The following is a 25,832-nucleotide window of genomic DNA, read 5'->3' as shown; positions in this document are numbered from 1 at the left end:
TGACCGCGACAGCTGACCGCGACAGCTGACCGCGATGGCTGACCGCGACAGCTGACCGCGACAGCTGACCGCGACAGCTGACCGCGACAGCTGACCGCGACAGCTGAACAGTGATTTTAAAAAGCTATCACATGATTGATAGATTATTTTGATGTGTTATTTTTTAGTAAACTTTAAGGAGTCCACTCCTTTAAATTTAAAATAACGTCAAAGATTAAGGCATGTAAATTAATAGTATGTCGTCACTAAGTTGATTCAGGGTCATTTAGGGTCGCTGTCATTTCGACTGTTATTTTTATCTGTTTAGTTATGTTTAGTTACACTATTTGTTAAGAGCGCCTTTTGCAAGCTGAGCTAACTGCTCATTTTAGAATTTCGGTCAAGATGTAGTTAACTTATCTGTTAGCACAGACGTTAACTCGTCTATGATATCGGCCCAAACTATGTTAAAACGTCTAACCATCACAGAAAGTTTTTTACAGAACAATGAAAAAAGAGAGTACTTTCTTTTCAATGTATTGATATGGAATACTAAAATTAATTTATAGAAAACACAATGTGTAATCTAATTCAAGAGAATATGCCCTAATTTTTATCTGGCAGCAGAAGAAAAATATATTCTACCAAGATTATTGCTTTACTATACAATGGTGCTGCTCTTCTTTCGCCTTTGCATGGTCACAACAACGATAATGACGACGAGAAGACCTGATAAACCTCCTACAACACCGCCGACAACTCCCCCAACATTTAAATTCTTTGTCTCAGCCTGCTTGGTGGCCTGCATTAGCTTGACAGAGACAACATTAGATAGTTGGCTCGGGTTGTCAGCGTCGTCTCGAACAATAAGAGCATAAACGGAAGTCGATGTTTTGTCTGGCATATCAACGATTAGCCTCTCTCTGCTGTACGCTGTTTGGGGGGCGTTGAGGTTCCCTTCCTTAATTTTTTCTTGTGACACTTTGGTAGCGTTTTGCTCTCGTTCTTTATACATGATTTGGTAAGTGTCAGCTTTCCACAGCTCGTATGACGCAGCTACAAAAGTTAACAATAAAGACTTACAACCAAATGACATGGTCTCATTGAGTAACTCAACTAAAAGATCACAGTCATCTGCCACGTAAGCTCTAACAAATTGCAACCATGTAAAATTAGGAACAATGCATTGACCAATAAAAATTACGCATTTGTAAACATAAGTCGTTTGATTGGTCACAATTACATGTGACACACATTTTTCAGCTTTTGTTTTGTTGTAAAAGTTATTTACAGGCAAATTCATTTTATTTAAAAACGATAGCTTTCGTAATTTAACCTATCTTACTTTTTTTTTAATTTCTTTTTTTTCAAGGCAACCTCGCATTCGTTGTAAGCATTCATGAGTCATAACCTCTGTTGTTCTACTACCTCAGCTACTAAATATATTTCTGTATAATAGTAGTGGATAGTTAACGAGGTTTTTTAATAATTGAAACTTGTGTAGACTTGTGTACAATCATGTAATTAACTACAATATCTTAGGAATATAAAATAATCAGCTGAAATAAAAAACATTTGGTACTATCACATGTTGCAAGTACAACTTAATATTTTGCAAGATATATCTAGTACAGTGATTCTCAACCTTATTGGACTTACTGAACCCCATCAGCCTCATAAGTGCTTTCACCTATCCTTCTTTATTGGAAAATAAAGTATGATTTTTTTCGCATTCAAGACAGGTATGTCTGACTAGTACACAAAATTAACTGTGTATTAAAAGAGTCCAATGAAAAAAAAACAATATAATACATAAACTAACAACAATTCCATATCTTTTCATAAAAATATAAACTTTCAAATCAGTTCGATTTATGCTGTTGCCTTTGAAAGACCTTCACAGAACCCCTGAGACTGACTCACCAACCCCTAGGGTTCAATAGAACCCGGGTTAAGAACCACTGGTCTAACATGATAAGTGAAACTAGAAGTATTTGGTTATGAATATGTATGGCAACGAGAAACATCGTAGATTCAGCCATTCTGCGCTAGAATAGCCTTTATCATCAGAGGTGATAATTCTGTATACACACCAAAATTCACACTATGCGTACTTCCTTTGCAAACGTAAGAAAGTAGGTTGGTAAATCATGAAAACTCTTACCTTTCCCTTCATCCAGGTCATCCCCAACTGCGGTCCACTCTAACGTGACTGTCTGATTGTCATAAGACGTTTCAGCAACTATTAGATCAAATATTCGAGATGGAGGCAGGCGATCTTGGCCAGCAGGAGCAATATGTGTAACATTAATAAATCCAGCGAGTGAAAATCGTTGGAATTGTTCGGCTGGGGTGAGTTCAACCTCTTTTGTGCTAATCTCATCTCCTGGCTCTGTAAGTGAATATATATAAAGCTTAAAGTTCAAACCTAAGGCTATCATTGGCAAGTGAGATACTGTTCTATGATACCAAATATATGTACTCAAATCAATCTTTTTCTATATAAATTTCGGTGATCTTTACTATAATGAGAGCCGTGTCCGTTTGTCTGTCTGTTCAAAGTCACACTTAGAGGGCAAAATATTGCTTTTAACGGGACACAAACTCGAGCCTTTTGAAGTCGTAAACCGACAGTCTAACACAACGTCGATCAGCCACTTTGCCACATTTAGGATAAATTGCGCCATTTAATCGCCATTTAATTATGACACACGACAATCACTCATGGCATACCGGGCTGCCAGGATACTAGCCATTATAATAGCTCCATGGTCACAGTCTATCTTAACAAGGCATTCGAGAATTCTTGACTATGCAAACAATAAATTTGTAATGGCGGTTTACGCTTGTGGCTAGACTTATTGTAAATCCGTGATCTAAGGCTATACTAACATCATAATCACAAATTATGCTTGCTGAGTATGACCATCTAAGACCACTGGTTACGATTACAATATAGCCGTGATCACAGAGGTGCGATTACAAAAGTTAGTTCGGTAATGTTATGATTAGGTTTGCTTCTAGAAAGATCTGACACTCAACCACAGGTTGGTGTGCAAACTTCGACACTAAGAGGCAGAGGAATCTACAGCTAGAGACGAGAAATAGCTGCTCACCAGATATGGCACCGGCAGGGCTGCCGACGACTTTAACAACTTTTATATTTGTGTTGTCATTGCTTATAACTTCAATAGATATCGAATGTTGTCCTTTCATCTGAGAGTTAATGATGAAGGCTGAGTATATTCCATCCTCCTTGTCGATGTCAGCTCCGGCGCCATCGTCTCTCATGAGAAGTTGGGTACTCGTGGTGTTAATAGTTGGGTATTCTATGTTGGCCTTGACTGTTGCACCAATCACAGGCGCATAACCTCGGGTCACAGTTGCGTACAAGGACACTGGCTTGTAATCTGTCAAAAAAATAAAAAGAAATAGATTCATAGCAATTGAAAGAGCAATTAAAATTGATTTTTTCAAAAATTAAATGCAGGAGTGAACGAATCCTTTGCACAACAGAACTGGTCACCATATTTAGATTTGACAGCAAAATTTTATATTAAAAGCTTATACATATAAATATACCAGAGGTATCATTTTATAGAAACCAACTCAAATTTTATTTGCGCGATGTAAGATAACTCCTGCTACCTGTGCATGCAATCTCAGAAATATTCATGAAATCCTTCATTTACCAATAATATGGAAATAAGCTTTGACTAGGCACTATAACTTCAAGAACAAAAAAACTGTGATCCAAGGAACTGCTAAGTTAATGTATAAGTGCTATTGATTCACTTGATATTGACAAGTACTTGAAACAAATAGATTGCTTAGCATAGAATATATGCTAAGAGCTAGTACACCGGTTCATAAAACTACCTGGTTTTATTAAAAAAGGCTACATTAAAGCCTTTTTCAAGCTTTGTTGTCTAAAGAACATGGATTTTTTAGTGAGCATTACACAGATTTTTTGGTGGAGCAACACATAGATTTTTTGGTGAGCATTACATGAAATTTTTAGTGAGTATTGCATGGATTTTTTAGTGCGCAGAATTTGGATTTGCACGCAAAACGCGAATATTCCCTCTTGCAGACTTATAAAACGAGTTTAAGACATTATAATTTCTAAACCGCTGTAAAGGTAGTTTTAACATATAATCAAGTTATTATTGAATTATTGTTCCCGTTATACAATCCAGAAGTTTTTAATAGATCTAATATAAATATTTGTTTTGAATTCCCTTTGCCTCCCTTTGCCTCCCTTTGCCTCCCTTTGCCTCCCTTTGCCTCCCTTTGCCTCCCTTTGCCTCCCTTTGCCTCCCTTTGCCTCCCTTTGCCTCCCTTTGCCTCCCTTTGCCTCCCTTTGCCTCCCTTTGCCTCCCTTTGCCTCCCTTTGCCTCCCTTTGCCTCCCTTTGCCTCCCTTTGCCTCCCTTTGCCTCCCTTTGCCTCCCTTTGCCTCCCTTTGCCTCCCTTTGCCTCCCTTTGCCTCCCTTTGCCTCCCTTTGCCTCCCTTTGCCTCCCTTTGCCTCCCTTTGCCTCCCTTTGCCTCGATGTCGCATGAAATATTTAAATATTTAGGTTTACATTTTCAAAGGCAGCTAAAACTAAAATATAACTATGACACAAATTTCTCAATAAGATGCAAGAAAATTTATTTTAACTAGGTTTTAATGTTCATACCAGCTGCAGAGAAATTAGGGTATTGGTTGACAATAGTTGAATGCACGGTGATAGGCTGCAGACTCTCGTCGGTGCTGTTGCTACTGTCAATCCTCTGCGCTGTTGATTCCAGTTGACACACAACATTTTCTTCTGTATCAGTTGGGTTACTCATGCAGATTTTCCATGAACCTGTCTAAAAATAAAATGGTTTGGATACAGTATATGCATAACTTCGCTTTCTAAAATAACAGTTTGACAAATTTAATTACATGAGTAAATGGTTTTTTGTAAAAAACTGCTGAAATATTTGGGGTGGTACAATAATTATGCTAGTCTGTTTTGTTTAGGTCTCAGTTATCTTATCTGCAGACATTAGGTCCACAGACTACCTGCAGTAAAAACCTCTTATACAGTCAAACCTACATGCAAATTTCATTCCTTAAAGGACTCCATTCATATTTTAAAACCACCATGTGTCGGATCAGAATATTCTCACAAGACTACAGTACAACACATTTAAGTCGTTCCATAGCTCAGAAACCTTAAGAATATTTGGTAAATATAACAGATTAATTACATGTAACAATAAAATAAATACATGATACTAGAAATTCCCCTGTCATACAGCCCACGACCAAAGTGATATTGGAAAAAAGAAAGGGTACTGATGGTTGAGAAATGCAATATTAGCAGTCAAACGGCACTGCAGTGCAATAGGACAACTGCAAGGGTAGCTGTAATGGTAATGTACTGGGTGTGGGTGTTATTATGTACAACAAACAGCAATAATGAAAGGAAACGATTATACATGTATGTTTATATCTTTCCTCCTGCAATAGAAGAAATGCAATATTAGAAGTAAAATGCACTGATATTATTAGAATAACTAATATTATTAATATAGTAATACAGTAATACAGTAATAATAGAAAACCAATGCACAATTTTGTTTACATTTCAAAACTTTATAGCTAACAATATCAAGAAGTTGTGATATTTATATAAATTTTTAGAAAATCTATTTAACAAAACTATTTAGAAAAAATAATAACAGTAACATATTGCCCATCACCGATGTTAGCGTGACCAATGATATACAGCCCTCCAAGGATAGCCGACGGCTATCATATGGGCGGGTTTAATGATGGAGCTCTGCTAGGATTGTGCTAGCCTGGGTTTCGGAGAAAACCCAACTCTCGCGGGGCGGTCGCGTTGCCTTGTTAGGTTTTGAAAAACACGACTCGCTGTTATCGTTTCATTAGCTCATTCAGTCAGTAGACCCCGCCGTTCACAATAGCAAACCTTAAATTTCTACAATGTAGGGGTGATACCTAACCAAAATAATGGATCCATACAAAATAAAGCATTTCAAATTACCTACTTTTAGTAATTTTAAAATTGGTAAAGGTCGTAGTATATGCTTGAAGCTGAATATAATTTACCCGAAATTACCCGAACAACGGCCTTTTTTCCTAGTTTTTGATTAATATGTTGCCACCCCTAATATAAAGTGACAAAGTCTTTTATCGTTGTCACATTGTTTTACCTGGCCAATAAGATGGGACAGCAGGCAAAGCTGCGCATTGTAGTTTTCATACTCAAAATCTAAATACAAAACCGAATTTGTGCTATTTTACGATTGTGACTATTAATATCACGAATGCTTGCGAATGGCAACTGACTGATCATAATGGTGACAATATTGGGATACTATATTTATTTGACAACAAAATGAATTCAACAGATAAGTAAAATAAACACTATAGTTCATAATATTTGTAAATTTACAAGGGGCTTTATTCAGTATATTTGTTTGTTCGGGTGCCGTGTTCGGGTTCATCCCAACAGAGCTCCATCATTAAACCCCGCCCATATGTGAGCCGTCGGCTATCCGGTGGGGGGGGGGGGGGGAGGCTGTATATCATTGGTGTGACTATAACACTTCAATAGTCACTCAAACTTATAATTAAATATTGTAATAATCTCATGAGAATCGTTAGAAAAAAATAACATCGTCATTTTCTTTACTTTCACTGCTTTGGACATCAGTTAGAATACCAAAGTACCCAAAAGTGTCCAAAATGTCAGTTACTTTGAAATCGGCAAAAAAGAAACGATTATATTTCAGTACTTCTACATTAATTACAGAAACCTTCGGCAATTCGACAATGCTATAGACTGGTGAAATGTGCACGTTATTTTTTTTAATATTTAATTTTTATTTAATATTTTTTAATATATATTTTTTTAATATTTAATATTTTTTTCGTGATTTTTAATATCGTAATTGGTTGATTTTTCTCAGCTCTTTGTCTGGTAATATACTGGTATCTGGTAAGGTCTTCTTTCCTATGATATCCAGTACTTTCTGTAATATTCTCGCAGACCCCAAAGGAGCTTTCAGCTCCGTTGGGGTCTGCGCCAGTAGTACAATATATTGACCTTAACAAGGATCCACTAATATCGGGGTGGTGCTTGATGCTCCACTAGACCATGAACCCTGTTGCTGCACAGGTTAGGGTTTTGTTAGAACCGACAGCTGAAGATAATCCTGACAGAAAACGCATAACTCTTTATGATGAAACGCATAACTCAGATATTTACCATCACATATTTACCACTAGGTGTCCACCATTAGATATAAACCCTAGGTGTCCACTAGATATCCACCACTAGCCATCCACTATCAGATATCTCTCGCCAGATATATTTCACCAGGCATCTGACATAAGGCAGCCAATGCCAAGTGGCTATCAACAGGCATCCATGGCCATATATATAACTGCTAGACATCGTCCCCAGGCATCCACCTCCAAACCAACGCGCATTCACTACCTAAGCTTGAGACTGAATCATCTCACTCTAAACAGTCTCGCCATTTTTATAAATACTGCTTGAGTGGTAGATTACATGGTGAGTTGGCACCACTTTGTTGTTTTATATACGTAAGTGAACAAATCTAAGCCATATAGAGAAGACAACCCCTAGCCTCAATTGAGACTTGGCTCTTGAAGGTCCTCCCCTGAATAAGTTTTTTATGAACTTTTCATCTTTGCATTTAACAGCTAGCAGACAACTAGAACTTTATTCAGCAATAAAGCAGATGTGTCTATTTTTATGCTTACTGCACAGACTCCGGAACATTTATATGCTGCAGCCTGAAGGGTGGCTTCGAGGGTTGCATTGTAGGTGCCATCACTGTTGGTAATCTCAATAGAAAGGTTGCTGGTGTGAACCCAACTAAATGTCACTGTGGTGTCCTGTCCTAGGGCTTTGTCTACCATTGTGGTGTAACATATTGAGTCATTTGCAGGCACCGCAATCACTCTGCTTCCAATCTAAAAGCATGGCAGTAAAACAAGTCACTAGAAAATGGGTTAGTTTAACACTTTTTAGGATATTGAAAACCAAACGTATTTGTTATGAAGCTGTAACCATGGCAACTAGAATAACAAAACTTGTTAAACAAACAATTTATTGTTATTGCTGAAATATCAATGCAAATTTTTTTGTGAGCTGAGCTTTTTAGTTGGAGACTAAAAAGAGATTTTGGTGTGTAATGTACTTCAGATGTTGAGAGTTAACATTCATCAGAATAAATTGTTTTCTGTTCATCATGCTTTGATAGTACTTTTACCAATATTTTTTGATCTTACTCTCTTAAGTGATTTTCTTTGTGTATTATACATAATAAATATACACAAAATAAAATTATTAAAATATTTAAAATAACCCTATATTCTTGTGTCTCTGCACTGAGCTGTTGTTCTTATCTCTAGCTTCAAAACAGTTAAAATATAAAGCCTCTATAGTTGATACCTTCTTACCGTTACTGGAACATCTCTGGGGTTGCTTATCCTTGCTCTCTCACTCGTAGTAAAGGCATCATTCAGGCCTGTAGACTGACTGTCACCCGAAGAGTAAAATGATAAACCACCTGCATTTATTAAAATAATAACAAACTTGTAATTAGCTAATAGAATGTTTGACAAACCCATCATTTTTCCATTTATAATGTGATTTGTAAATGATAATGTAAACAATGCTGTTATTAATACTGCAAGTATATGTTCATAGCAAATGTTCATTTCATTCAATGAACTCACAAGATGACAATTCTTCAATTTATTGTTACGAATGCTGGTGATTTTGATAGAAAATAGTTTTTTACTACTGTTTGTTTAGTTTATACTGTGTCATAAGGTTTTAGATTCAACTCAAAAAGTGAAAAAGAACAAAACACTAACTGTACAATTTTTACTATAATAGAAACCATGTTTGTCCGTCTGTATTAAGACAGGGTTGGAGTTTGAAATAGAAGATCGCATGCTCGAACTAAAGACATCCCGTTTGGTAGACTGAAATTCCAACGCTAGTGCCAGTTGACCATCTCTCGGCATTTCACAATAATTGTAGAGATAGCTATTCTCTGCGCTTTATTGGTACACCTGATAATCACTAACACTGCACTAGACTACCAAGGTACTAGTAACACTGCACTAGACTACCAAGGTACTAGTAACACTGCACTAGACTACCAAGGTACTAGTAACACTGCACTAGACTACCAAGGTACTAGTAACACTGCACTAGACTACCAGGGCACTAGTAACACTGCACTAGACTACCAAGGTACTAGTAACACTGCACTAGACTACCAAGGTACTAGTAACACTGCACTAGACTACCAAGGTACTAGTAACACTGCACTAGACTACCAGGGCACTAGTAACACTGCACTAGACTACCAGGGTACTAGTAACACTGCACTAGAATACCAGGGTACTAGTAACACAGCACTAGACTACCAGGGTACTAGTAACACTGCACTAGACTACCAGGGTACTAGTAACACTGCACTAGACTACCAGGGTACTAGTAACACTGCACTAGACTACCAGGGTACTAGTAACACTGCACTAGACTACCAGAGTACTAGTAACACAGCACTAGACTACCAGGGTACTAGTAACACAGCACTAGACTACCAGGGTACTAGTAACACTGCACCAGACTACCAGGGTACTAGTAACACTGCACTAGACTACCAAGGTACTAGTAACACTGCACTAGACTACCAGGGTACTAGTAACACTGCACTAGACTACCAGGGTACTAGTAACACTGCACTAGACTACCAAGGTACTAGTAACACTGCACTAGACTACCAGGGTACTAGTAACACAGCACTAGACTACCAGGGTACTAGTAACACAGCACTAGACTACCAGGGTACTAGTAGCAATAGAAAAAGTTTGTTTTTAATGTAAAAAATTTAAATTATGACATTACACTATGGGCAGTGCTCTTGGTGTTGTAGCTGACTTGAGTAATCTGTAAGTCAGTACCTAAAGTGTATTAATTAATTTCAATAGCTTGTTGCAGTGGACGGCTATTGGCACAGATTTGAAAACGAAAGAACATCAGATAACTGTTGGTACACAAGAGTAGATAACTCTTTCTACAATTAGAATTAGGGTGAAAAAAGATACATCTTCTGAGATGTTCTGTATAATTGGAAGTTGCCTGGGAGACATCGGAATGACACTTAGGCCTTGCACCTGCTTTTTACCTGGGAGATTTTTATTACTAAACATACACCACCCTCTTTTTAAAGTGGCACTGTGGAACTAAGAATCATTCCTGCTCAATCCTCTAAATATAAGGTTGTTTGAGTTTCTTTTATTTTTCAAAATTGATTCTGTTGTACTAATAGCAGGTGCAAGTAAAGTGCGCATCAGGCTCGGAGCATCAAGCATCAGCTCTGGGTACTTGAACCTAATTTATTGCTAGATTCAGCCAAAGAGTAAGGACAGCGGCATGTTCAAATGTCTTTGGTCATCAGTCTAAGAAGGTGCGAGCTTAGGCAAACAACTTATCACTCTTAGGTACAGTGTGACTGAGGCTATAAGAATGGGAGACAGAAGGTAAGCTCTACTAGCAACTCAAGGTCATTTGGTTATGTTGCAGTTACATAAAACACCGTTAACTCATTTATAAGCTATACACCACAACAGCAACAAGTGTTAGAACAGAGGCTAGAAAAAGACTCTGAAGCTACCTTCTCATTAGAACAGGCTGACAATGTCCGTAAGTTAAAAAGGAGACGTTATATAGACATTAAGAAGGAGATGTATTCATTAGGAGCGCAGCCACTGATGTAGAAAAGTGCACTGCATTAGGTAACACCAATAGCATGTCCACTCGCACTACTAGTATGTTAGCCAATGAGGCTAAACTACAGACTGACTTAATCGAAAAGTGGTTAAGTCTTGACATCATACTCGGTGGCCTTAGTGTCACATTAATTAGCCTTCAGACTTAACAACTTTCCAGTCTTTGCTTTTGTTTTTTTTATATCAGTGTAAAGGTCAGAAGGTCAGGAGCAAGTAACTCTAGCTCATATTGATGCTTTTTGTGCCGAGTTCGATGTAAAATTCAAAAGAAAATAACTCTAGCTTAGACTGACTTGCTTGTGTAGCTTTTGCAAAAGTCAGGAGCAAATAACTCTAGGTCACAGTAAATTTTGTATGCAGTTTAATGGGGAAGTCAGGAGCAGATAGCTCTAGCTCGAACTGACCTGTTTGTGCGGCCAATGAAATGAGAGCCTGTGACGCATTTACTGTGAGTAGAATTGTGTCTACGACGACTCCAGCCGCTTGTACTTCTGGTTTAACTTTCTTAACAAAAGGTGTTACATTCTCTCCTCCATCGGTCAAAAGAATTATTCTGCTTCCAGTAGAATTTTGTCCAAGCACCTGTAAGTGGAAGACATATTTGAAAGTGACCTTACACAAAGTCATCATATTAAGTTTACACGTGTTGAAATGGTGATAACAAGAGTTAACGAACAAAGTAGCCAATTTCAGCACAAAGTCACTACTTGCTTGCTAGAAAACAGCAGCATTGTAATGTTTCAGGTCAGTTTTGACTCTATATTCAATACGACATTTTATCGTTACTACTTTTTTGACTACCTCTGTAGTCCTAAGGCTAAGTTCTCAACATGTTCACATGCAGTTCTTTCAAATGTGCCTTCACTTCTGTAGTCTAAAGCCTAAGTTCCAAACATGCTCGCTTCATATGTAAGCCCAACTAGACTTAAACTATTTGATGTTAGTAGCCAACTGTTGTCATTTTTTTTTTGTGTTGTTGTTTTATGATTTGCATAATTTAGAAAAACAAATTTCAGTTTGAAATGAAATTATTGCCAATAAATTAATATATATATATAAATGTATATACCTATATATACATTAAATGTATATATATATAAATATATATTTGTATATATGGTATATATATTTGTATATATATATATATATATATATCTATATATATAGATTTCAACACAGCCTGATGAATGAGAAAGTCATGAAACTGACAGTAGCTGAGAAAAAAGATAAGTATTGCTTTTAAATAATTTATTAGTATATAGCTGTTCCAATATATTGTTGAGCACTCTAATTATAGTAATACTAGTTCCTAATTCTTAGGAATTTATAGTTTATATATATATAAATTGGAAAGTCAAATAGTTTACTTATCTTTCAGCTACTGTCAGTTTCCTGCTGGCGCATTCTTCAGGCTGTAAGCTTCAAGTTGAAGCTTACAGCCTGAAGAATGCGCCAGCAGGAACCCAACTCCTCCAAGACGACGGTTGCTGTACTGTAGATTAAGGCATTAGTCTCACTGATCGATTCAGTTGAGATCGACTCCAGTGCCAAGTTAATGTCTTCTAACAGCTTCTTGGGTATGGTCTTGCTAACTCTCCGTAGTGGTACCCTGCTTCCATAATAATTAGCAGCTGGCATCTTGTTGATGATATTTTCTGCAAGCTCCTTCACCCTTGGGTCAAGGTCAGAGTGCATGTCTTCTTCAACTTGTGAGTCAACACAAGATCGTGTATGTGTGACGGTGTGTGTTGATATGCACTCCTCGTTGGTTGAGGTTACTTGGGTGAACTGTTCCCTAATTTCATCTATATATATATATATATGTATATATATATAAATATATATATATATATATATATATATATATATATATATATATATATATATATATATATATATATATATATATGTATATGTATATATATATATATGTATATAAATATATATATATATATGTATATATATATACATGAACTGTTCCCTAATTTCATCTATATATATATATATATGTATATATATATAAATATATATATATATATAAATATATATATATATATATATATATATATATATATATGTATATGTATATATATATATATATGTATATAAATATATATATATATATGTATATATATATATACATGAACTGTTCCCTAATTTCATCTATATATATATATATATGTATATATATAAATATATATATATATATATATATATATATATATAGCACAATAATACCGGCGCATAAAATGTAGCTTGCCTAAATACCAACAGCAATCAACTCAGGTGAGTTGCAGAAAAGTGCGCTACTGGGAACAGCTAAGATCTTGAGGCGAGTGCTCAAACTCCCAGGTCTCTGGTAGGAGACCCGAGTTAGAGCAGAAACTACCACCCATACGGGGTATCCGGGGTGAGGAATAAATTTTTATATATATACGATATATATATACGATATATATGTATGATGTATATATACGATATATATATACGATATATATATATACGATGTATATATATGATATATATACGATATATATACGTATATGGTATATATATACGGTATATAGGTATATCTATATAAACAAGCTCACCTGCAATGCAGCTCTCAGGCCTTGACCAATTGCAGTATTTCCACCCTTTTCTAACGGCACCATGCTAGCTAGCATTTGTCGGGTACTAGTGCTATTAACCTTGACCAAATTCGGTGTGATAATTGTGGCTCTGCTGCTGTACTTGACTAAACCAACACTGGCACCCATTGGAACTGTGTACAAGAGATAGCGTCGAACAGCAGAGTTCAGCTTTATAAAGTTGTCATTAGTTTCCTGCAAACAGGACGGAGTAACATAAATAACATAAATAAATTCATATTGGGCTAAATAATACTAAAATTATTTTTTTTAGAAAATCTAATATATTGTGAGAGGTTTTTTGGCAAAACGGCTGTAGTAAGTGTTTCTGGAAAGAAAGATACGTTTGTCTCTCAGTTTTTATTTATGGTTCACCTCTTGAATCTTAGAGCCTCTGTTGTCAAATATAACTATTCTATTCATAGATCTATTCATAGATCTATTCATAGATTTAATCATAGTTTTCTAGTTTGCGAAAGGAAATTGAGAATAATGTTTATGATAACGAAGATGATGACAATAATGATGAAGGTTAAGGCACAAATAAAATGATGAGGACATACGATCACAATAATAACAATAATAATAATAACAATAATAACAATGAAACCGATGACGAGATGACGATGGCAATGACAATGATGATTGATTTAAGCATAATAGCACATGTAGGTTTTACAATCTACTTGGCAAAAGTAGAATTTGTTGGCTGCAAATACAATAAATGGTTTTCTGGTGCAGCGGAGTTAATCAAGATCAGGGAATACTAATGTAATTTAATTATACTTCTATCCATATTTGACACTAGTATAAATAAAGTCTGCTTTGGTATGGCATTAAAATAATGATTTCAAAGGTTTTTATTGAGTTTTTTTTAATTTATGCTAAAAACAAATATACAGAATAAAACATACCTACATTAAGCTTAACAGAGTTCAAATGTCCTCACGATCACATTTATACTTTATATTAAGGGTTGAGAATAAAGCTTATTTATAAGGTATTACCTAAGGCGGCGTATGACACGTACCATGCTGCCAGATATGTCCATCACAACAACCACTTTGCTCTCTTGTCGTTGCACGATTTTAAATGTAACACTCGTGTTTTGTGTTGCGCTGTCTGTAGGCTGGTTGTTACCTTCAAAACAATAGCTAAAACATGTACTGTTATTTCATAAAAAAGTTCACACACAATTCATTCGTATTACATGGAGCAAACAGATCTAAAATATTATAATATTGCTAGCAACATTTTTACTACACTATTTATGTATTTGAAAATTTATATTGATCCACTTTTCAAAATTGTTATGCTTGAAACCTGGTTCAACTGCGGTTTGAAAATAATACAAACGCTGGCTGTACTGGTAACATAGTCAAGGACTAATTCTTTTCTTAGCAAAGTTATTAGTTCTGCAATTATTGTGCAATTATTATTATCACCATAAAGGTTTTTAAGTTTATCATAGCAATTACACTGCTATCTGTTCAAGGACCTTGTACTTCTTGTTACTTACAACAGTTACTTCTAACTGTTGATCTCCAACTACTAACTGTTACTGCGAGTGCTATGGTCACTGAAACTAGTATGAGTTACTACTACTATCACCATCACTACTATTATTATTACTACTGCTAACGCTACTAGCTACTACTATTGCTAGTAATACCACTGTTACTAGCTACTAACTTCAACTAGTACTCCGACTACTACCACTACTACTAATATCTACTACTACTATTACTCCTGTTGCTTTGCTTTTTCTATTGCTAATATCATTAATATCATCGTTTGATCAACCGTCATGACAGTAAAGCTTCCTTCTGTCGTGTACTCTAATAACTTGTTCTGTTTAATTAGGCACTAATTCATATGAATATACAAACTCAAAAAGGCTACTGCTACTTGACGCAAATTTCAAGTTTAAGCTAGTCGTTTCATAGTCACAGTTCAGAGATTTGAATCTAGAGAGTGAAAATGGCTATCCACTAGCGAGAAATGACACTGTCCCTTCGGCGTGAGACAGAGATCAATGTGACTAATATCTAAGCGTTCAGGATACATACTGTAAATATGACAATATCAGCTATTAATGACACATTGAGGTGATTTATTCATCATTCAGTAGCAAAAGTTGTCATATGAATTTTCCGAACTCAACGTCAGACATATGTAGCATTTTTAGACTCCATATTTAAAAAACTTGTTTTAGCATTTCTCCTATAAAATAGATTTGAAGCAAAATTTTTACGGAGCAAGAATGAGGATCAATGCTTGTATAGAGAAATGACCTGCCAGGTTTGCCATATTAAATTTGATTATTATTTTATACTAAATAGAAACTATAATATATTTTAACAATGTTAGGTAGACAAAGTCTGTATGCTTTGCTTGACTAGATGAGATAGTGTACCATTCTTGAAGTCTGGTGAATCATTCATCACGCTCCAGGAGGATCTGCTCTGACAAAGTCGGTTGTGTCGACTTGGAGCTTCTATATTATGGATTGACTCATAATTGAATTGGTTATCATCACAAAAGCTCTCCACCTGCCCAATCACATAACTGTACGGTAACTTGAATAAAGTCAAGGATCTATATTTAATTGGTGGTCCTACTGTCATATAAGCTGTTATATAATGATAGTAAGTAGTGATAGTTATGTTACTAATGGTCAGTAGTGATAGTTATCTTACTGATGATCAGTAGTGATAGTTATGTTACTGATAGTAAGTAGTGATAGTTATCTTACTGATGGTAAGTAGTGATAGTTGTCTTACTGATAGTAAATAGTGATAGTTGTCTTACTGATAGTAAGGAGTGATAGTTGTCTTACTGATAGTAAGTAGTGATAGTTGTCTTACTGATAGTAAATAGTGATAGTTGTATTACTGATAGTAAGTAGTGATAGTTGTCTTACTGATGGTAAGTAGTGATAGTACATGAAGGAAGACTCCGCTGATGTTGCTGCTCTATCAGGGTAGTATCGGCAGTCAGATTCAGGAAGTGATGTCTTAGGATCGATCTTACAGTTGGCACCAGTCACTCTGTGCCTCATTCTACCCTTGACATTGATGTTGCATCTGGATGGCTCAATTGTATTGGTTGTGGGTGATTGGTAAAAATGTTCCGTTACTTGATCCCCAATTGGATACTCATCAAATAGTCCCCATCTCAGATGCCCCCACTCATGCACTATCACCTTCTCTAAAAACATAATTGCTTCGTCTCAACATGTTCATGCCTTATGATCTAGTGATTGTCAGCTCATTGGTCAGGCTTTTATATGAAGTTCACAAATTAAAAAAATATCAACAAGACAATTCGATCCGCCACTATAACAATTTACGCAGGTTGATTACTTGACATATATAGTAACTATATCTTAATTTTAGATTTTTTCAAATGTGTTCATGGTATCTGCATCAGTGATGTTTGTGAAACAAATAAACTTCCTGAAAAGACTTCTGTCATCCTTTTGAAAGCTAATTGCTGATGTTTTTAGCTAGTGGATTATTTATAAAGAAAGTTGATTGCGCTAAAACTGATAGTCCTAATTTTTCTGTCATTTAGTCCCACCATTTTTACATAGTCAGACAATCGACGCGTAAGGGCAGGTAGCTTGTTCATGGGAGGAAGTTAGGCAGCTTGTGTAAAACAGCATCTTAATCTTCATTTGTCGAGACATGACGACAGCCACTCTTCCCTCATTGGTTTGTTGAAGACATAAAGCTTTTCATACTTATCGCAGTTAATATAATAATTCCCATTAGCTACAACACCTCTAGCGCTTGATCTACATCGGACTCATATGTTCTTCTCTTCCATCCAATTATTTGTAGTGGCTCTACTAAAACTAGTGCTTTCTCTCTAGCATTTGAACAGCACATAGAATTATATGAGCCGATACAGTTGATTGGTTCTCGTCTGCAACTTTGTTTATTTATTAATTGATGCTTGACAGGCTCAGCAAAAAGACACGAGATGGGCACTGAGTCCTTCGACAAATTGATAGAGCTGCCGTTTGTTTGCGACCTACTTGAAACTCTAAACAATTGATAAATATTGCGGCTTAGTATGTTTCGCATACTTGCATCAGCAGGTTTAGAGAGACTGACGTTATGTAGAATACAACCTGCCGCGTGCCTAGTTTATATGATTACATCAAAAAAGTAAAAGCTAGGCTAGATTAGAAAAGCAGCTTTCATTCTGGCAAATAGACATTTATACAACAGACATATAGGTATATAACAGACAAGTATATAACAGACATATCTATATATGTAAATCTTAAAGTTTGTATGACCTTCGGTATGTCCGGCTATAGCTATTAAAATCTTGGAATGAAACATCCGTATCGCAGAAGATTTGATCTCAGAACCTCTGTTCACCAGTCCAATCCCTTGCCAATTAAACCACACGAGCTGCATCGATCCATTAGGCGATATATGTTGCTACGTGGGCGAAAATACGTTACCGCTCGGTTTTATGGCGCAACGTCATTTTATGTCTTAGAAAGAGCTTACCTAAATTAGCCATTGGCAATGTTCCAGGAAAATGGCAAGTGGCATTGTTTATAAGCTGAGTTTATAAGTGTGACATTACTATCACTGCTTATAAACATATTTTTAATACTCACGCAACGCTGGGCATTCTGCTAGTATATATATATATATAACAGACATGTATATAATAAACATATATATATGTATTTATACACTTTATCTTCTTCTATCCATATATATATAAATCTGAAAGTTTGTATGCTTGTCTTTCGGTATGTCTGGCTCTAGCTATTAATGTATATATATAAATCTCAACGCTTGTATGTCTGTCTGTATTTCCTTCAATATGTCTGGAAATAGCTATTAAAATTTGGAATTAAAATCTCGCATTCTAGTGGATTTAAAACCACGAAGACTGCAACCGCAGGTTTGCAATCAAATTGTCTAACCGGGAGTCAAAGAAGGCTCTTATACGATTCACAGCTTTTACTATATACTGTATATACCATTTTCCGATTTCACAGGCTAAGTGATGTATAAATTGAAACTCTATGAACTCTTTTAACTCTATGAAACACGATGCTTTTTTCGTGTTTTCATGAACTTCTATTTCTGGTTTTTCGTAAGATTCAATTGCTAAATCATAGTGAAGGCTAATAATTTTCACGCGGACAATTGTATCTCGAGTAGGAATTGCCTCTATATTTTCCCTTCATTCGGTCAGACAAAGAAAGTACGATATCTCATTTTTACATTTGTACCCGTAACGAGAAGTACCAGTATCGTTGTATTCAATGTATTGATGGATAGCTTATGCTGGAACACTAACCCTTTTTATACCCACGCACTTCTATGTACTAATTGTTATTATTAATTCAACATATTCAGGTCTTTTATTTTCAGTTCTTTCTTATCAGTTCGTATTAATTGTATCATTACTAAATTATATTGTATTATTATTATTAACTAAATTGTACATCAAATCATCCTTCATTGTAATTGTAGCAAAACAGACTTAATTTAGCTAACACCTGCTAATTATTTCACATTTACATTTAAACCCTTTTATAGTTGTTTTATTTTGTTTCTTACTTTATTTGACCTGCACAAAACATTTTACGCATAATATGAAGTTTGAAAGTTACAGTTGTTTGACAAAGTTTGAAAACCTCTACAGTTGTTTTATTTTTTCGTTTAATTTATTTAAACTGCACAAAACACTTTTCTCACAATATAAAGTTTGAAAGTTAGAATGGTTTCTGTTGTTACATGTTAAATAAAAATAAATTTTCTGCGCAAAGACTTTTATTACTCGGGCAACGCTGGGCATTCACCTCATATACAATATAAAGACATTTGCAGTATATTATGACATCTCCCTAAACAATGTTATAAGCCTTTTACAAAAGATTTGGCTAGATGTTTAGAGAATGAGTTACGAATTTCTCTCCTATCTATTTATGCCATTCACTACCTATATAACATCACACTAGATATAGTAATAACGCTCCCCATTATGGTAACAATTAACTCACATTTGAACAGATAAAAAGATGAGAAAATGGAATCAGAGTTAAGGTATGAACCAAAGATAAGATACAGGTGTTTGCTAAATAGGAGGTGCAAGGGTTGAGAGTGATAATTACGTAGGCGGGGCAGATAATTATAGCTTATCTCTAGAAATGTTTTCGTCACATTATTTCGCATTATTCATACAAGATAACACAAAACAATCATGTGTCTCCTTTTTATCAGTACTCTTCAAAGTGGCCCAAAAGACAAGCTTTAACCATTAGATGGGTGGTGAGGGGTCACAAGTGTTTTATATCCCTGTCAGTGGGTGGTCACAAGTGTTTTATATCCCTGTTAGTGGGTGGTCATAAGGGTTATATATCCCGGTTGGTTGGTGGTCACAAGGATTATATATCCCTGTTAGTGGGGGTCACAAGGGTTATATATCCCTGTTAGTGGGTGGTCAGAAGGGTTATATATCCCTGTTAGTGGGTGGTCAGAAGTTTAAATATCCTTATTAGAATCTATTTGCCCTCCTCAGTGATCCTGTCTAAACAGATTGATCGGTAGTAATATCTCAACTCAGGTTTCTACCTGAAGGATCCAGTCTCTCGTGCCATGCATAGCTTAGTAATTATGTCACTCTATAAGCATCCTCTTACAACCTGCATTGGTAGAATGGGAGAGTAGGCCTATAGTTTTATAGTTTAGCAAGTAACATGCTGAGGTCTGTGTCTTATATAGTAAAACTTCAGCATGTGACATGTTGAAGTCTGTGTCCAACAGTAGAACTCTTGCATGGGCTGCTCAAAAAAATCTCCTAACCCACATCGCATTTATTACAGCTCACAAACTGCCTGGATCTCCCGCTTATCTATGCTAGTAGCTTACGTACACAAACGAACTATACCGGTTATATTCCACAGTAGTAAAGTTTGCCTGAAATGCCCAAACATTTTCTAATCTATATAAAATGTCTGCAGTTATGTTTGCTTTAATGACAAATTGTTTGTCCATACTGAAGTTATTGATTAATCAAAACTTTAGTAAGGGTTCTTCAGTTTGACCAGCGGGCGTACCTTACCAAAATCCGCCTTACCAAAATCCGCCTTACCAAAATCCGCCTTACCAAAATCCGCCTTACCAAAATCCGCCTTACCAAAATCCGACTTACCAAAATCCGCCTTACCAAAATCCACCTTACCAAAATCTACCTTATCAAAATCCACCTTAGTAAAGTCTACCTTACAAAAATACACTTTACCAAAATCCACCTTACCAAAATCCGCCTTACCAAAATCCGCCTTACCAAAATCCGCCTTACCAAAATCCGCCTTACCAAAATCCGTCTTACCAAAATCCGTCTTACCAAAATCCACCTTACCAAAATCTACCTTATCAAAATCCACCTTAGTAAAGTCTACCTTACAAAAATACACTTTACCAAAATCCACCTTACCAAAATCCACCTTACCGAAATCTACCCTATCAAAATCTACTTCGTAAAAGTAGCCTGCTTTTCCATAATAAAAAACTAGAAAGAAAGCAGTGATACTATTCACTTTAAGTTATGTTCTGTATATCTGAGATTAATTTAGGTATGTGAAGATTTGAACAATCGCCATCATACAATAGAGGTACACATTTTCTGATGACTATAAGCACGATGTTTTTCTAGGAGCCTTAACTTCAATTCATGTAAATGATGGTACACTTAAATTATATATAATATTCAATAATCACCTAATGGTCCCCATTTCCTAATGGAAGTTGACTTGTCTAAGAGGAACTTGGGGGTAACATGCATAAACTCTCCGGGGACGCCACAGCCACCAGCCTGCCTCACCCATGGATTATTCCCGTAGTTGCTCGATGGCTGGTCGATTCGGATGTGTGCCTGAATAATAAAGTGCGAGTTGGTCATAAGCTCTCATCTACATGTGTATATAAATCTCGGTGCTTGTCTGTATAGTGTCTGTCTGTCCGCGTGTCCAGTTATACGATAAAATTTTAGGAATGGAAAATCCATTGTGCACTGGACCTCCAGTTTTGGAGACAGGCAATTATCTAATACACTACGCTGTCCAACTAGCTATACATTGGAATAAATTGTACGCATACCTATTACCCAAGCTAATATTTCATGGCTTTGCGCTTAACACTTTAGCGAGCGTCACCACAAGAAAGTACTATAGTATAGTCCCCCTTTTAGCAAGAATGTAGCAACTAACATCGGTTTTCTTTCAAATCTTTGGCATGAAGTTTCCAAAATCACTTACTCTCCATAAGGTTTTAATAGTAACTTTGTTAAAATTAGCTACAGCTGTATGTACAATATGAGCAATGCCATTAGTGCTCATAATACTAGACTACTGCAGCACCATAATAAGACTCCAATAGCCACAGAATCAAGAGATGCCAACTGCCAAAATGTACTAGCTGCTCACTGCAAGGAAAGTACTTGGGCAATTCATTCATATAGAGAGCAACAGTCACCACCGAGGGAGGAAAGATTACCAGATGAACATTACATAGGATTAACAGATACTACCTTTAAACAGCACTGTCACAATCATATGTTATCTTTGAAAAATGAGTGCAGAAGATCAAGCACTGAGCTAAGTAAGTATATATGGACATTGAAAGACCGAAGCACTGATTATGATATCAAGTTGAGCCTAGTGAGAGTAACAACATCATATAACAATAAACTACAGCCAGATATAACTTATGTCTACATGAGAAATTATACATTATATGTAAGCCTAACATTGCTAGTTTAAACAAAAGATGTGAACTTGGTTCAACATGGAGACACGCTGGCAAATTCCTTTTGAGCAATTTTTAGAGCTAACCTTCGATCACCTAAATTGACACTGTACGTTGCTTATAATTGCATCGCTTGCTAATTTCAATCCTATACATCAGTGATGATATTAGATATTTTAACACCTATGCTTTTATTCACTTCTATATGAAAACACTTTTACTACTTACAACTTTATCTGATGATTGTTACTTTGCCATATGAAACTATTAGTAATAAAATCATTTTAAACATTCATTTACTTAATTTTATATTTTTCTCTATCATTTTATTGAGCAGTTCATAATTCTTTTATATTACATATGGTGTCACACACACACAAAAAAAAAGAAGAAATGTTTGCTCTATGCGGCTTTCTATTTTGTGAAACAAGACAAGCCCACCTTCAGATTTTGCTTACTTATGCAGTTAAAAATATGCTTGGTGAGTTTATATTTGAGATGCCTTTTAAGGACCATCATTCTTATATTAAAAGTGTGTAATGATGATTATTACAGCCATAACACCAGCTATGAATGGGAATTCACGCATTTTATTTCATCATTATTAACCCTTTGCCTATTAGGGATACAGCAGATGTTTAGAACTGGATAAGTACGTGATACATCTGGCAATTCTATAAGTTACTTTCTATGCATAGTAAATAATAACAGATTACCCTACCTTAGTTTTTTACCAACTCTAGTAGGTTGCGGTAGTGCTATAATAAATTTATTACAATGCTTAGGCTCATGACAATGTTTATAACTCCACAGAAGCTGTCATCAGAGCCAGTGCCTGCATCCTGTTGGCATATTCATCAATTATCAGTTTTATTTCAACAGCTTTATTGACAATAATTTAATTTCATACAGAAATGTTTTTCAAATTGTGCCAAGCAAGAATCATAAAAAACAGCAGACAATCAATTAGTACAAATAAATGATTTGACATACATGTATAGTGTTAAAAATGCCTCTTTTGTTAAGAGAATAAACTTTACAGTGGTATGAAAACTAAACCGACCGCGCTAGAATTTTGAAAAACTTCCGTTAATATCTTATGATAGTTGCTAGCCAATGCCGTAAAGTTGTACATATTATATATCATAAAGAAGCTCAGTCTCCTTTATTTGAACACGTTGTTAAAAACTCACTTGAATTATTTTACCGCTCAAATTTCAGACTTGAGTTGCTTGCTAGTACAAAAACTAAAAACCAGGGATTTTTCAGTAAATTATACATTAAGTTTATTACAGTAATAATATATTAAGTTTGCTATAGTTAGCTGTGAGCAAAATTGGCATATGTTGGTGGCCTTGAAAAGGGTCGTGGCGGTTGGTTTAGGATTCCGTTAGACTGAACATGTCATTAGTAACTCATTTACATTACACGAGTCCGGAGAACGGACATTTCTTTAGACTGTTTCTAATAGCATACGGTATTAGATGTAACATTGTTAAAAGAGATGCTAAATCTGTCTCTTTACTTTAGTATTACACTGGTTTGTTATGTGCAAGATGAGACCAACATATACCACACTAGAACTACATCCTGTATAGAAAACTGCATGATAATACAAAAAGCTGCCCCATTAGCCATCCCTCATTCAATATATGTAAAATAATCTTTAATCGTGCCTTTCATCTATCCGACACCCGAATCAAATAATACATAATCATGTTCAAACTTATCGTTTGGAAACAGACCAAACCCGTAGACAGTATATAATTATAGGTGTGCGATCTCACAGAAATTTGTCAGATCGTCCCACAGACGGTTTAAAATATCTCTCAAATAATTTTTTTAGTCGATACTAATTGTTGGTCACAGTGCTGACACATGCGCTGAATTAAGAATTATAACTGAAAACTATAAAAAAAAACTTATTTTTGATATTTGCTAAACATCAAACAACTAAACAAATTTAACATGAGTAACAGATAATGTTAAGAGCTGTATTTTAAACACATGAAATTGGTAACGCCAGATTAGGTCATTACTCTCTTAGCTACATACAGAAGCAGGTGGGTTTCTCCTTATATATCTTTGAAGAGAGAAATTATTTCGAAGGGAGATGACAAACCTTGTCAAATGACTCCATAGTTGCAGGCTGAGCATTGGAGACATTCCAGCTAGTTGGTACAAGAATCGTTACTTTTCTGAAGTAAGCTCTGTACGAGGTGGCAGCAAACAGAGTGGCTGACGATTTGTTTAACAATTCCTGAAGATAAAAAGCAAACCAGTGCTTAGTGGTTATTTCTGGTTATATTTGGTTATAGTTTGACTATATGACATAATAAAAATTACAGATGTAAACAGAAAAAATGTTAGATTCAGCCACAAAAGCGTAAATATAAATTTACCGTTACTACCAACAAAAATCCAACAATGGCTGAGTATTTTAGATTTGTATTTAGGCCTTGAATAAGCTGTAGTGACTGACAGATTTCACGGCATTTGTTATTCATAGCTGGTTTACACGCACAAATTAGCAAGAATGTTCCTACTTCGCAGGCTATTGAATTCTTTGCTGAAAATATGGAGCATTGAATCAATTTTACTTCTCCTCTGTGGCGCACTGACTACAGTTGGTTGAAAGGAAAAGCGTGTTTAGATGAGACAGAGCTCGATTACTAATTCAACTCAAAGGTCAGCTGACTAATAGCTCCTGTTATTTGTAAACATTACTGAGCTGTCATGCTGGCTCAAGTAGAAGAACACCCGCTGACTCATTCTTTGAACTAGATGACCCATCTTGAACTTAGGCGTAAGTAAAAATAACCATGATTGCTGCAATTATCTGCATCTATCATATTTCAAATTATCACCCTGATGATTGCACATGTATGAAAAGTTCAAAGCTTGCGATACACATCAATTTAGGAAAAATATAAAGCTAACAAATATTTGAACTCTTCATCATGAATAAAACATATAAATTCTTGCCTCAATCAGACAGAGTACGTACAGAGTACATACAGATGTACGTACAGTTGCTCGACGACTTTTTGCTATTACTTTTTTATAAACTAGTACTCAGGAAGTCCTGAGGTATCTTCACATGTAATAACTATGTGTACAATTATTCTATAATGTGGAAATATGGTTGAGTGGCGCCGTTAGTAGTGTGATCAGCTGGGATATTGAATACCTGGGTTTGATTCCCGTGTTGTGCAATCTTTTTTCCTAACGCTATTAGCATGGCTTCAGACGGACTGACACCGCTGTTATTATAGTATGGATTCGATCTAAAAACTTTTCCATAATAGCAAATAATCTGCCAGAAGTATAAAATGGAATAAAAACATAACATGAAAGACAGTAATATGTTCATAAGCATACCTGAATACGAGGAATAATCTGAGGGTCATACTGAACCGTATCCGAGATGGCCACGAGAACATTCTCATAGCCATTGTTGACCAGTTTTATGTTCAACTGGCAGCTCGCCGAGTAGGCACTGATGATGACGAGAATTACCTGATACTGCATGATTACTACCTGAGCTGACAGGCAGCTAAGTTATCGCAGGTCAACTTCTGCTATGACACCAAAC

The 25,832-nt window shown here is 35.7% G+C and overlaps 1 protein-coding gene across 2 annotated transcripts; it reads right to left on the bottom strand.

The window, feature by feature from the left end:
* Window positions 1-509: 509 nt before the first annotated feature.
* LOC137406445 (calcium-activated chloride channel regulator 3A-1-like) lies at window positions 510-25,832 on the bottom strand. 2 transcript variants are annotated; one of them, XM_068093041.1, is made up of 14 exons: window positions 25,619-25,832; window positions 24,360-24,497; window positions 21,212-21,365; window positions 16,372-16,658; window positions 15,865-16,000; window positions 14,479-14,588; window positions 13,410-13,643; window positions 11,223-11,400; window positions 8,462-8,579; window positions 7,768-7,972; window positions 4,661-4,835; window positions 3,096-3,389; window positions 2,144-2,371; window positions 510-1,035 (listed from the first exon to the last, which is right to left on the bottom strand). In XM_068093041.1, exons 1-14 carry the CDS (start codon window positions 25,766-25,768, stop codon window positions 641-643), a joined length of 2,802 nt encoding a protein of 933 aa, XP_067949142.1. In that variant the 5' UTR covers window positions 25,769-25,832; the 3' UTR covers window positions 510-640. The 2 variants fall into 2 exon arrangements, with proteins under 2 accessions (XP_067949142.1, XP_067949134.1); XM_068093033.1 differs by having other exon boundaries at window positions 7,768-7,980; window positions 8,470-8,579.

Source organism: Watersipora subatra, chromosome 1 (assembly GCF_963576615.1).
Source record: "Watersipora subatra chromosome 1, tzWatSuba1.1, whole genome shotgun sequence".
NCBI classification, from domain to species: Eukaryota; Metazoa; Bryozoa; class Gymnolaemata; order Cheilostomatida; family Watersiporidae; genus Watersipora; species Watersipora subatra.
Note: the sequence above shows the minus strand (reverse complement) of the source record. Positions and strands in the feature narration are given on the sequence as shown.

What these genes read in the sequence shown, in the direction of transcription:
- LOC137406445 (XM_068093041.1), bottom strand. Translation starts at nt 25,768, where the DNA reads ATGCAGTATCAGGTAATTCTCGTCATCATCAGTGCCTACTCGGCGAGC. An exon ending in TAGGAAATGGGGACCATTAG is followed by an intron (nt 16,659 to 21,211) that starts GTGATTATTGAA and finishes TTATGTTTTTAG; the next exon opens with AGAAGGTGATAGTGCATGAG. An exon ending in GCCTGAGAGCTGCATTGCAG is followed by an intron (nt 11,401 to 13,409) that starts GTGAGCTTGTTT and finishes TTCCACTTACAG; the next exon opens with GTGCTTGGACAAAATTCTAC.